This window comes from Mobula hypostoma, chromosome 17, assembly GCF_963921235.1.
Source record: "Mobula hypostoma chromosome 17, sMobHyp1.1, whole genome shotgun sequence".
Lineage (NCBI taxonomy): Eukaryota > Metazoa > Chordata > Chondrichthyes > Myliobatiformes > Myliobatidae > Mobula > Mobula hypostoma.
In genome coordinates this window covers 35,511,136-35,524,149 of record NC_086113.1, presented here as the reverse complement: position 1 = coordinate 35,524,149, position 13,014 = coordinate 35,511,136, and the positions used below count along the sequence as shown (strand labels likewise).

General features: G+C 37.8%; 1 protein-coding gene across 5 annotated transcripts in view; it reads left to right on the top strand.

The window, feature by feature from the left end:
- Nucleotides 1-13,014, top strand: part of fhod3b (formin homology 2 domain containing 3b) — a 591,169-nt gene that overhangs the window by 447,704 nt on the left and 130,451 nt on the right. For 2 of the 5 annotated variants that reach the window (XM_063069713.1, XM_063069711.1), the window contains 3 exons: nucleotides 708-812; nucleotides 1,242-1,661; nucleotides 5,705-5,776. The exons of 2 other annotated variants lie outside the window; for them this stretch is intronic. In XM_063069713.1, the coding sequence (XP_062925783.1) occupies nucleotides 708-812; nucleotides 1,242-1,661; nucleotides 5,705-5,776 (597 nt within the window). The remainder of the gene's footprint in view (nucleotides 1-707; nucleotides 813-1,241; nucleotides 1,662-5,704; nucleotides 5,777-13,014) is intronic. One more of the 5 variants, XM_063069712.1, reaches the window with a different exon arrangement.

Genomic DNA, 13,014 nt, shown 5'->3' with positions numbered 1-13,014 from the left:
CATACCCAGATAAAATTAACAATTGTAACAAAGTTCAAAGTAAAAATTATTATCAGAATACATATATGTCACCACATACAACCCTGAGATTATTTTTGTGCGGGCATACATAGCAAATCTATAGACAAGTAACTAAACTGAAAACATCACAAACTGTAAACAGCAAATACAAGCAAGGTAAATGGGAAAATTGCAGTGTGATCACAATTTCAGGGTTTCAAATCTAATTTTCTCTCTTGGAATTGTTCTATGTCATTTATTATTTACAATACTAGGTATCAAAATGACTGAAGAAAGATTAGATTTGCTTTATGTTAATTCTAAGTACACTAATGTCTGTCAAATTTCTCTGTTACTGGACATTCTTTATTAGATCTCTGTCAGACCTGTCATTAGTCTTTTGCATTATTTACTGTTCTCCACTAAACCTGGTTATTTCATCTGAGTTGCCTGAGTTCCATTTATAATCGTTGCTGTGTGGGTCACGAGACAGAATCTGCTGGAATGTGGAGGCAAATGGTTGATGGATGTTTGGGTCAAGATCCTGCAGTGGAATACCGATGCAGGGTCATGATTTAAAACATGTTGAATGGGTATATGTGTATGTGGGTGTGAGCATGTGGCTTTCATTCTGTCTCATTAATCTTTGCTTATTCATTCTCACCTGTTCCTTTACATCATTTTCCTTCATCTCATTGCACAACCAGAGACGAGGAATGCGAGGAGGAATACACTGAAGAAGAGCAGCCAGTTACTGAACCTAACACTGAGGATGAGGGGGAAGAAGACCCCCCCTGTCAGGGTCAGGCAAGGTATTAGGATTACATTTGACAATCCATATTAGATTTAACCTGTGGAATGTAGTATATGTTTTGTAATAAATAATTATAACCACCTGGAGTAGAGATGGATTCACTTTACAACCACTTGAACAGCATTTGGATGATATTTCTAACTACAATTGCCTTCTGTAATAACAAAGTATACAGATTTGAAGCTTTCTCATGGTAAAAGAACATTAACTTTGGTATGAAGTAAACTAATATTGACAGTGTTTCAAATTACAAATCAAATAAGATTAATTATGAAGTAATGAAGATCATACTTTTAAAAAGTATTGCGGCTTCATAGGATTGCTTAATGTTTGGAATTAAATATAATTCAATTTTTAAATAATCTTTTATTTGGTCCTACTCCAATCTTCCCATGTTCCCTGCCCTTTCATCCCTTTCTCCCACCAGTGGGGTGAAACCAGACACAGCAATCGAACAAGCAGAAAATAGCCCCCAGAGTACAAAGTATGTAGCAAGCTTCATTCCTGTGCCCGAAGAGAGAGGATCTTCCAGCCAGTTCCAGACTTCTGATACAAAGAGCCCTTCAGCTATCTCTCCTCCTCAGTCACCTAGTTCTTCTGGTGGTTCCCAGCATTCTTTGCAGCTATCATCATTGACATCTTCATCGTCATCCATTGTCATTCCTCATTCACCAGTGGGTTTGCCAAACAGCCCGCAAGGTTCATCAACAAACATTAACCTAGCTCTCTCTCCCACGGTTGAGAAGTTGCCATATCTTCCTCAATCACCTTTCCATCTATTCTCATATGATCTGAGTGAAATTCCTTCAAGAGCAAAAGAAAAGGAAGCAGAAATGAAGCAAAACAGGTAGCTTGGTGTTTATGTGTAAATCTTCCAGTTTATTAACATTTTTAATTTACATGTGTGGTTTAGGTGGCTTGGTGGGTAATTAACACCTTAAGATAGTTTGTGCCCTTCTAACACAGTTGTGGTCTTGCTTATGTTTGCCTGACTTCAAGTATTGCTGGGCTTTGTCTTCTTTTATTTTATCAGCTCACTATGAATGTAGAACTTGCTCACAGCTTCTGAAGTTATAGTCTTTTCCTAGAATGCTAGAAATTTGTCAAGATGAACTTGGCCTTCAAGATTTTCAAAAGGTCTTGCTTTGACAAACTCTTTGACAGTCCAAGCCTGCCCATCCCTAGTGGAATAAATAACTTCTGATACAAGTATGGGGCCTTTACCTGGACTCAAATGGAGTTCAACAGGAACGGGGTACTGATTGTGGATGATCAGCCATGATCACAGTGAATGGTGTGCTGGCTGGAAGGGCCGAATGGCCTACTCCTGCACCTATTATCTATTGTCTGTTGTCTGAAAGGAAAAGTGAAATGACTAATTTGATGAACCATATTTCTCAGAAACTGCCAAGCAGACTCTGTTACTTACAGTTTCCTTTGTAGCTATCATCATTCACTGTTGATTATTTATGTCATCAGCTAATGAAGGAAAAAATGGTTTAATGCGCTTTATTATAATGAAAGGTCATGGGGTGTCTTCAGAGGCTTTGTGACACCAAAGTACCTGGTGATATTGGGGCAGGTAGAAGGTTTAAAGATTTAAGGAATGTGTTCCAGAACATGTCACCTGGGCATGTAAAGCATGTTAAAAATGTCAATGATAGAGCAAATAAATTTGGGAATGTTCAGAAGGCTAGAAATAGAGGAGTGGAGATATGTGGAAGAATTGTCGGAGATCATGGAAATAGAGCTGTTCGAGGATGGGGACTGAAATAATGGAAAGGTTTGAAAGCAAATAGGTTTCTAATGCCAAGGCATTAAAAAGCCATTGTCAGTTAAACAGCATAGAGAGGGAAGGTGAATGGATCTGCAAGGAGAGTATTGTCTGCTGTTCTGGTCACCTACCTACAGGAACGATATCGATAAGATTGAAGGAGTACTGAAGAAAATTTACAAGGATGTCGTTGGGACCTAAGGGTCTGAGTTAAAGAGAAATGTTGAATGGGTTAGGACTGTATTCCCTGGAGTTTAGGAGAATGAGGGGAGATTTGATAGTTATACAGAATTATGAGGGATATAGATGCGGTAAATGCAGCAGGATCTTTCCACTGGCATTGGATGAAACAAAAACTAGAGGTCATAGGTTAAGGGTGAAAAGTATTATTTAAGGGGAAGCTGAGGGGAACATTTTCTATCCAGGAATGCATTAGTGTTGGCAAGTCTAGTGGTACTGCAGACATGGATAAAGGTCTCAGCAGCAGGTAAGCTGAGAGAGGTTGGAAACAGGCGATGCACTGGACATCAAAAGGCACTCTTGGTTTAGTTGCCTGTATATGCTTCAAAGTTCATCACGAGTTCAGATGTAATACCAGTGTTGTGAAAAGCTTGTTTCAGTTTGGCCTATTGCCAGCAAAAGAAAATGGAGTCACTGGCTGAGGGATAGTGACCAAAATATTCCAACAATCTTGCCACCTGTTCGCTCCAAGGTTTTCTGATACCTGGGAAACTATGCAGAGTTGCTAAAAATGAAAATTCCGCTTACATCTGAGGCAAGCAGCCTCACAAAAATATTTCAGTGATGGCCTCTCTTCTGAAAACCCAGAATTCCTTCCTTTTCATTCCACCTTGCTCCTTTCCTATCAGCATTATGCCTCCTAGTTTTGATTTATTGATATTGCTCCTCCTCCTTTACTGTCCATCCTTGAGGTTAAAAGTTCTCCCACTATTTCTTTTTTTTTCCAGATATTGTCCCGGATGTTTAACATTTTTGTCTCCACAAAGTATTTCTAGCATTTTATTTCAAATTCTTGGAGTTTTCTTTTTGATTTTGTATATCTAAATATCAGTGTTAGCAATGTTACAAACCAAATTTCTTACAAATAACTTGGACTAACACAGCTCATCACCACCTTTGTGTGATAATTGAAATGTTATATTCTGTCACTACACAGACAATGCCTGTTACTTGTTCTCTTTCCTTTGCCTGTTTTTCAAGTTTGCAAATTTAAAACCAGTCTTGGACAAAAAGTAGATCATCACAATGTCAGCGTGAACATTGTGCATTAAACTTTTCACTTGTGGTATTACCAGAGAGAGTATAACATTTCAGCTTCTGTAATACAGTCGGTGAGTCTGAGTAAAGACTTTCTGCGGTCTCTGGTTTTGTGATTTGAAGAGAGGAATGAAAACAAGACAAGTAGCCACGGCTGCATATTTGGTCACATCTCTATCCAAGTAGAGCTGTCTCTATGACTGTAAAAAAACTGCCATTATTTTTTTCTGTTTGAATAAATATTTAAGGTACCTATGATGTAACATTTTCCAGATGCATATTAACATTGTGCAGCCATGCCATGGTGTTTAAATCCTGGGGTTTATTGCATTTGTATACATGTCCTGTGTCTTGACAGGCTCATCAATGCAGGTTGTATCAAATGGAAACTCAGTTTTAAAGGAAGCTTGCCTATCCAAACAGTATTAAAATTGCAGTGTAAATGTCACTTGATGTGCTCAGTATGGCTCTGATATTTATTATAAACCTGTTAAATGCAGTTTATCTATGCCACTATTGACATCAGAGAAGTTCAAATACCCTCATGATTATTCGTGAAGCCAGTGAATAATCTGTGATCGTATTGAATCACCTTTAGTTAAATTAATGTAGCTCATTTTTGTCCAATCTGTTCAAATCTTCAGCCACTCTGATATGCATCATGTTGAATTTGAAACAACCACTAACTATTTATTGAAACCGGTGAAATGGTTAATATGTCAGGCAATAAAGTAAGCCATCTCAACAATAATATTATCAATACAAATGAGAAGCAGCCTTGGAGAATTCCAAACATTTTACTTAAGATGGCTGATAACAATTTGGGTCAGACAATAGGAAGTTAAAATTGGTAAATCCTTCTGACTATGTGATTTATGTTAAAACTGAACTCTTAAAAACTCAGTGTAATTATCATGCTGAAAGCTTGGAATATTTTTGTTTCTATTATGTTAGTAGTAATATAGAAAATGATCACTATTGTCACAGAAGAGGTAATCATACACTTTAGATCCAAATATGTCTGTGACAGGCATCTGGCTTGCAACATGTTCATTTTATCCAATTGTCTTTGATATGCATTGTATATTAATGGGAGGCTGGAGTCCTCTTTTGTAGGGCTGATTTCTCAGTGAGTTTTGAAAATAAGCTGTGCTGAAGCAAAAGTCAAAAAATGATGACCCAAAGATCACAAAGACGGTTGTGTTTAAAAACTTTACTCTTCTGTATCTACTAAAGAAGTTGTAACTTAAATTTATGCACTGTGAACTCCACTTCTGAAGCATGTTTCAACTCTAGTCAATAGAACAAATTTTCAGAGTTCACTCCAAAATTTTCTACATTAGATAATTAGCATAGAGAACAGAAGGAGAATATCTAGCTTCTTAAGCCTATCTTAATTTCCTTTCCTCCTTTCCTCCTTTCCCCACAGTTTTTAAAATCGTCATTTCTACTTAATTTCCACTAAAGTTATGTTACATTATGTTACATTAACTGTTAACTTGATAAAATATTCCTCAAGCTGAAATTTAAAAAGAATATTTTGGCAAATTTATGCATCTCGTCTCTATCTATCCTTCCCACTCTTTATACTGTGTGCTTTTATTCCACCAATTTATACTAAAATCGGATATCTTTGACTGATTTTCCATATTTCTGAACATTATCAGATTGACTTTTTAAATGATATTTTTTTATGCAGCACTCAAGCCTATATATTACTAAGGAAATTAAAAATAAATTATTTCATGACTAATCTATCCCCTGATATAATCTTCATTTCCTTGTTGAAATTCTCTTGGTATTATTTACTGTCATGTTTTCTGTATTTCTATTTACAGTCAGTCGGAATCTTCCTACATGAACAAATGCTCTGACTCTTTTGAACCTTATACATCCAGGTCTTCTAATAGGTGGGTTATTAAAGTAAACTCTTTCGATGATCATTACAGTATGCTGCTCTCAGTTGGAAGCTAAGTAGCTTGTGGTGTACCTTTGATTTTGTACCTTTGTAGTTCAACTGATCAACCAGTTTTACATTGTAGATGTATACATCCATTATTACTGCATTATTTCTGTTTAAAATTAAACTTTGCTTAGCAGTGTATATGGGAAGAGTGAAGAAATAATGAGAACGATAGGGAATGGGTAAATAGGCCTTAAATTTATTACAATAATGTCTCTCTATCATAGCTCTAGCCAGAGCTATTGGAGCATAGAGCCTGACTTCATCAAAATTGATCAGAATTTGAGTGATGGAAGACAATGAACTGGATGAATAACTACTTTAATTGGGCGTGATCACCTATCAACAATTTGGTGCCTGTGCAGCAGTTGAGTTACCCAGCTGCCTTTTACCACAGTGTAGATTTCAATCCCATCAGGCAAAGAGTTAATCAGAAATAAAAATACAACACTAATTGATAAAATACATTTCAAATTTGACTTCTGCCACTGAATTATACTAAGTTTGTGGTTTTGACTTGGAAATAGCTGTAATCTGGCAAAATTCAGTGTCTTCAACAGAGGGAAGAGAATTTGTCCATGCAAAACTCAGAAGGAAATCCCCTGTTAATGTCGGAACCAGTGCAAACTTTGAAAAATTCAATTGAATCTTGTCTTAAGTAGGTGGAGAATGATTACTAACAAGTAATTGAATTTATTAGTTATCCAAAACCATAGTGACCATGTTGTCTGCATGGATTTTAGTAAGGTGCTTGATGAGGTCCGTCATAGGAGGCTCATCCAGAAGATTAAAATATATGGGATCCATGGTGAATTGGACATCTGGATACAGAACTGGTTTTCCTATAGAAGGCAAGGGTAGTGGTTGAAGGGACCTATTCTAGCTGGAGATCTGTGATTAGTGATATTCTGGAAGGATCCGTATTGGAACCTCTTGGCTTGTGATGTGTGTTAGTGACCTGGATGAAAATGTATTGTTGATGAGTTATTTAGTAAGTTTGCTGATGATATGAAGATGTGTGATGTTGTGGGTAACGTAGAAGACAGGCAAAGTATACAGTGGATATGGATCAGTTGCTGATATGAGCAGAGAAGTGGCAGATGGTGTTAAATCCAGCCAAATGTGAAGTGTTGCACCTTGGTAGGTCAAATGTAAATAGAGTACACTGTCATGTGCAAGACCCTTACCTGTGTTGAGGAGCAGAGGGATCTTGGGATACAAGTTCTGAGCTCCCTGAAAATTTCTACTCAGTTTGAAAGAGCGCCTAAGAAGGCATATGACATGATTGCCTTTATTAGTCAAGGCACTGAGGTCAAAGGTCAGGGAGTTATGTTGCAAATTTATTAAACTCGTGTTAGGCCACATCTGGTGTATAGCATACAGTCCTGCTTGCCCCTTTATAGGAAGGAAGTGGAGGCTTTGGAGAGGGTGCAGATGAGATTTATCAGGATGCTGCCTGGAATAGAGAGCATGTACTATAGCAAGAGATTTGACAAACTTTTTTTTCCCTCTGGAGCAGTGGAGGGTGTAGAGAGACCTGATATATTGCCAGTTATTGTTGAACTGCTTAAGGGAATCTAGCTTTGGATTTTTCCCCCAGGGTTACTCCTGAAGCCTTCCCCATGAGTAAGTATAGCTGCAAAGTTATTAGTTCAGAGTTTTCCTTCTCCTAAAAGAGCTGCCAACTACAGCTGACAAACCCCATCTGCCCAAAGTGACTGGTTGTAAGACACCAGTAACTCGGCTTTGCTGGGCTTATATGCTAAGCCACGTGTAAAGGCTAGGAGCTGAACCTGGTTGTCAGAGGCTACTTGAGGCGCACACCATTAAGAGCATTTAATAGGTAGTGGGAGCTTGTCCCCATTACCACCCCTGGTTGTAATAACCTTCAAGAACCAGATAATGGACTTCCTTCATGCAATACGTTTGTAGTTTACATTCTCCAAGTCTTCATTTCATTGTAATATTTAATATGATTTTTGACACCTTCAAACTCTTCATAGTTCCTAACTTGTTGAAGTAGTGAATTTGTTTCATTTTCACTCCTGGTCATTTCTGGCACCCTTAGGCCTGAATGCTTAAAATCGGGGTAAGCAAAATTGTTCTGAATTGTCCTACTGCTTGTTTCTCACCAACGATTGAAGAAAAAAAATATAACTGCTGTTTGAGCATTAGGCCCCTAATCCATGCTGGGAAATGTTTTCAGAGTTAAACTTCCGATTATATGACCAGAATTAAATATTCATGCATATGTATTACAGAATCTTTACTAAACCAAGTCTTTGAAGTAGGAAATGTGCTGAGTTTAGTATTCAAATAAAACACAAACAAGCAACTCAAAACCTATTCAGCAATTTTAATCCTTATAGATAATGTAAAATAAAGCATTAAAGTTAGCCTGGTATAAAATGGTCTCGGTTTTTTTTAATATTAAAAAGCACACAATGTTAGAATGTATCTGTGGAATACAAATTTGTCAATATTTCTGCTGTCAAGCAAAAGGAACTAAAAGCCTTACAGTCTTGAGTCTGTTAGAATAAAACTATTTTAATATATATAAAAGACTCAATTTAAAATATGTAATATTTGCAGTTGGAATTATCAATAATAAATGCAACATCTTTGCACTTATTCCAACTCTCTGATTTCCATTTTGGTGAATGATATTTTAAATTTAGTACCTAACATGACAAATCTAAGAACAATTTTCATTTATTTTATGGCTTTAATATAAAAAAAATCCTACAGTGTTTTAGAAACATAGAAACATAGAAAATAGGTGCAGGAGTAGGCTATTCGGCCCTTCGAGCCTGCACCGCCATTTATTATGATCATGGCTGATCATCCAACTCAGAACCCAGCCTTCCCTCCATACCCCCTGACCCCTGTAGCCACAAGGGCCATATCTAACTTCCTTTTAAACATAGCTAATGAACTGGCCTCAACAGTTTGCTGTGGCAGAGAATTCCACAGATTCACCACTCTCTGTGTGAAGAAGTTTTTCCAATCTCGGTCCTAAAAGGCTTCCCCTCTATCCTCAAACTGTGACCCCTCGTTCTGGACCTCCCCAACATCGGGAACAATCTTCCCGCATCTAGCCTGTCCAATCCCTTTAGGATCTTATACGTTTCAATCAGATCCCCCCTCAATCTTCTAAATTCCAACGAGTACAAGCCCAGTTCATCCAGTCTTTCTTCATATGAAAGACCTGCCATCCCAGGAATCAATCTGGTGAACCTTCTTTGTACTCCCTCTATGGCAAAGATGTCTTTCCTCAGATTAGGGGACCAAAACTGCACACAATACTCCAGGTGTGGTCTCACCAAGGCCTTGTACAACTGCAGTAGTACCTCCCTGCTCCTGTACTCGAATCCTCTCGCTATAAATGCCAGCATACCGTTCGCCTTTTTCACCGCCTGCTGTACCTGCATGCCCACTTTCAATGACTGGTGTATAATGACACCCAGGTCTCGTTGCACCTCCCCTTTTCCTAATCGGCCACCATTCAGATAATAATCTGTTTTCCTATTTTTGCCACCAAAGTGGATAACTTCACATTTATCCACATTAAATTGCATCTGCCATGAGTTTGCCCACTCACCCAACCTATCCAAGTCACCCTGCATCCTCTTAGCATCCTCCTCACTGCTAACACTGCCACCCAGCTTCGTGTCATCCGCAAACTTGGAGATGCTGCATTTAATTCCCTCATCCAAGTCATTAATATATATTGTAAACAACTGGGGTCCCAGCACTGAGCCTTGCGGTACCCCACTAGTCACCGCCTGCCATTCTGAAAAGGTCCCGTTTATTCCCACTCTTTGCTTCCTGTCTGCTGTTATCAAAAAAAACGAATGCAGAGTTGCATGGGATATTAGGAGGCAAATTAGAAAGGTAGGTCAATGTATTAAATGTAGAAGTGTAAAGAAGCTTTATGAAAAAGAAAGGGAGAGCTGTTTAGAAGTGTTCAGGGCAGCAGTTCCAGAGAGTGGATCCCTGCCAGCTGTAGGCACAGCTACAGTGAGGGTGACAAGAATTGGAGGACCACAGAGATCTTCGAGAATGGTAGTTCACGAGGAAGCTACAGTGGCAGGGAATAAGGTCCAAGAGAAGCACTCAACATTTTAGACCACTATACTTGCTTCGATTGAAAAGTTTGATGCATGTTTTTAGTGACAGATTTGGAAAGCTGCTTAGAAAATTTCATGCAGATTAGGTTACAGGTATTGAAACAATGCAAAATGATGTTCATTTTTCAAAGTTCAAAAAAAATACTTTCTATTTGCACGACTTCTTTCTTTGAATGTAGAGTCATACCATTCATTTTAAAGTGGTGGCATTGTGTTAAAATGATTGTCATTCTCATGTGGGTTGGCTTTAGAGTAGCAGAGAAACTGAGACACTGAGATTGTTATCCATAAAGAAGAGAAGTCAAAGAGAGATTTAATAGAGGTGTTCAACATTAAAAGTGTTTCCTGTGACAGGAGAATTGGTAATCAAAGAACATAGATTTTATTTGCTTGACAAAAGTACTGGGAGAGATTGGACTTAATTTGTATCCAGTAAATTTTTAATAAGTGCAAAGCACTTTCTAAGAGACAATAGAAGCAGCTTTGGTAACAGATTTTGAAAGGGATCAGAATTTATTCCTGCTTAGAAACTACTTGTCGAGCTATGTGGGAGAGAACAGAGTGAGATTAATTGAACTATTGTTTGAAAATCAGCACGTATGTGTTAAGTGATCTCTTTCAGTGCAAAAATAGTAGAGTTTAACTCAAACCTTTCTCCTTTCAACCATTGTAACTAGGTAGCATCTGTCAGGGATGTTCAAGTCTCTACCTTTACCCTCTCCCCACAGTTTGTTAACCAGATAGATATTCTATCGAAGGAAAATTGCTGTTCCTCACTTCAGTGTCAGTGATATTACTAACTGCTGCTACGTGAACATTGCAGGCAAAATGCCATGATAGACTCACATTTCAGTCTCCCGTGTCTTCCTTTGAATTAGTTTAATGTTTTGAAGTTACAAAACATAACCGTTTTGCCATAACCGGAACGACTCCTGGATCTGTTCACTTTTGTGGTGAACTGAAATATTCTTTCAAATAAAATCATGTGCATATTTCAGGAAAACTTAGAATGCATGAAAACATTTATAAAAACTTTATAAAAAGTGGGAACTTTGAGGCCCACAGAGCAGAATTGTTAGGGTTCCCTTGTAATATCGATCTAAAGGCCAGGTTGCTGGTTTCAATGCCACATTCCTTGTTGATGCACAATCCTGGTATTCAGCACAACAGGTGTGATTTGTACCACCAGTTCTTAAAGAGACAATTCTCAATATTAGCAACACCCTTCAGGGAAAACCTCTGTTCTCACTCTGCCTACACCTAAATATTGAATGAAAATTAACTGATTTAATGACCTCCCTAATCCCACAGTGAGTATCAAAATGCAAGATGAAGCAGAAATCAATAGCACCAGCTTGAAATTAAACTGAGAGTGGCTGTGGCTTTGACCTTCAGGAACAAATTATTGCTCATATAGGATAGCTTTTGATTTTGCAGGAGGTCAAGCATAACTGAGGACAACAAAATGTTTTTGACTCTTTAATTAGCAGAGTTTCCAGGGAAACAAGGTTTAGAAAACTTGGTGGTTCTTTGAGTAAATAAGAAATTGTATTTTCAGGCTAGACACTTCTCTTCGGATGAACTTTGGTGTTTCACACAGTTTTGATGTTCTTTGTGGGAGCTTTAAGCTGTTAAAATGTCAGGAGAACAAAGCACTCACCAAGAAATACTACTGACAAATAGTAAATCAGCCAGAATGTGTATGCAGAACTTTGGACTAATCTAATTTTTAGCAGACCAGCATTGATTTTCCTGGAGTTACATGGACGTATTTACAACATATGTTAAATGGTGCAGTGTTTGCTCTGGATTGCTTTGGTTACCCTACTGCAGAAAGCCTTGCACAACATTTGAGAGTTGGGGTGAATGAGCCTGTGTTCCGTTTTGGTTCAGATTTAGAATCATCTATATTTTCTGCCACAGGATAAAAATCAGGTAGTATCATTATTCATTCCCAATACTCTCATCCACACCACTGCATTATAAAATATAGGAGGACTAACTTTAATGAAGCAGTCAGCCTCACACTTACGGGAAACTGATAGCTCAGATTCAGCTCCTATGTTGCAACCCTATCATCCTTGAGACTGTCAAGAGCACTCTTGATATTATGCCTGTTGGAATTATCTAAATAAAGGAAATCTAAGTACCTTTAATTGTCTCTTGTGCCATTCAACATCAGTTTGAAATGCTTTGGTAAACAATCTGTTGTACCTCTGGGTATATTTCCGAAATGTTTTGATGACAAAACTGTCGAACAATGCATTAGCTTCAGATTTCACTATATATGAAATTCTAACAGGCCAAGACACTAGCACCTCAGCTGACTTGGAAATACAGTGAGGAATAGCCATATTCTAAATGACAAAAACTGATGCATTCAATCCTGTTGCAAAACTTTTGACAGCTTGCAAAGCCACAGAATGGCTTTTTCCAACTATAAAAGATTTTAAATGTTTTGGAATGTCCTTGACATTTGAAATAGTAACATTTAAAATCTAAATCTCTCAAATACTTTATTGCTTAAATAATGGAAGGCAATAAAACCAGTTCAGTTGGGAGATAATTAATGGGCAAACTCAAGTCCTTTCTTTTGCTACTCCTTATTATTTCTAGCTATTCTGGTAATTGTAGACGGTGTCTAGAGAGGTTTGTAACAGGAAACACATTTGCATTCTGCAACTTGACAGGGAACCCCAAAGGAGAAAAATACATAAACTTGGGCCCCAAATGTTTAAGAGCCATTCTCTTGCCCTTCCTTAGCAGTAAATTAATCATGAAGGGAAAATGGTAATACACTGACTTGCGAGAAAAACAATGAACAGCTGAGAACTACATAGTAGTGGAGTGAGTACATATGTCTCAGGAGAGTCTGTGAAAGGAGTTTTCAAATCAAATGATGGGAGACAGCAAAGCACCCATCATTTTGAGTGTCAATTACAGTGAAACAATGGTCATTATATTGTTAGCACTGATTGGACAGAGGTGTGTGCACTGACATGTATATTAGAATTATATTGGTTGCATATTCAAAGATTAAAATTACGAACTTACT